Here is a 1,174-nt window from a genome sequence, read left to right on the forward strand (position 1 = left end):
TCCTCTCTGAAAACTTACATCCTGTAAGTTACAGGTTTACACCGTGTAAACCTGTAACTTACAGGACGACGTGTAACTTACACGTCGTTATAAGATATTTCAGCCAAAAGTCGAGTGCCAGTGCTTTCAGCTGTAGCAACTACCCAACTTGATAGATTCGCTACCTATTAGCCAGTAGTTGAGCCCACCGAGAGGCAGCCGCGATACAATCATCGCGGTCGGAAACAATTAGGGTAAGCAAATGGTCATGACATATGAAATTTGATTCACGAGCAGACGCAAACACTAAATATACCATGTTTAACATGGCAGTGCCAGGGCATGCGCCATGACCAACATAGAAGAATCACGAATTCTATGACACTACTCAATGGGTAGGACCCATCTTCGATACAGCACGCATGTCAACCCATACAGGCGATCAGTGTCGCCTAGTTGTGATAATAAGAGATGCTATGTCCTGTAGCTTGTGTAGGATAGAGTGGTGCAAATAATGGTCTAGAGCGCGCTCGCCTATGGCACTAGTTACCCTTAGCTGTGTTCTGGATCTGGATCATACCTCATACTGTTGTTAATTTTCGATCGGTTCTAATTGTAGTTGTAAAGATCAATCGCACCCGGCCTGATCGAGCCTTAGTCGTGATATAACTCAACCTCTCAACCACTCCGAAACTCGTTCACAGACCTGGAATCTCTAGTGAATTCAATATCGCCGTCCCGATTGGATTGGACTGCGCTGAAGAGAATAAGCTCTCTCTCGTTTCCCTGGAAAGCATCCACTGTATTGATACTGACTCGCCCGACGTTTTCATGAGGCAGGCGATAATCAGACTATAACATTTCCTCAACTCATTATACTGACTCTCCTCTTTCTGCGCCTTATGTCCGCTGTACGGCACAACTATTCCAATGTCGCCCGGCTCCACCCCTGCCTTGATGGCCACCACCATCGCATCGATCACCGCCTTGGCCTTGGCTCGGTTGGGGACGCTCGTCCCTATTCTCGTCTCCCCACCACTCAATGCGTCAGTATTCACCAGACACGTCTGGATGCCGGACGCAGCAAGTATAATCCTGGGATTTTCGCCCGCTCTCCAGCGTCACTCTGAACTGGTGGTTGCTCCGTAAAACTAGATGTTGAAAATTTGGCGATGCTGGCTGGATTCTTCGCTCT

At 47.9% G+C, this 1,174-nt stretch overlaps 1 protein-coding gene across 1 annotated transcript; it reads right to left on the reverse strand.

Annotated features, from left to right (window-relative positions):
- Positions 1 to 681: 681 nt before the first annotated feature.
- On the reverse strand, positions 682 to 976 carry Pmar_PMAR014056 (hypothetical protein; the record flags this gene model as incomplete). The annotated part of the gene is made up of 1 exon (XM_002772930.1): positions 682 to 976. A coding segment is annotated over one exon (295 nt), but the record flags the coding sequence as incomplete, so codon positions are not given.
- Between the last annotated feature and the right edge of the window lie 198 nt (positions 977 to 1,174).

The sequence above is a fragment of the Perkinsus marinus genome, assembly GCF_000006405.1.
Source record: "Perkinsus marinus ATCC 50983 genomic scaffold scf_1104296959776, whole genome shotgun sequence".
Lineage (NCBI taxonomy): Eukaryota > Perkinsozoa > Perkinsida > Perkinsidae > Perkinsus > Perkinsus marinus.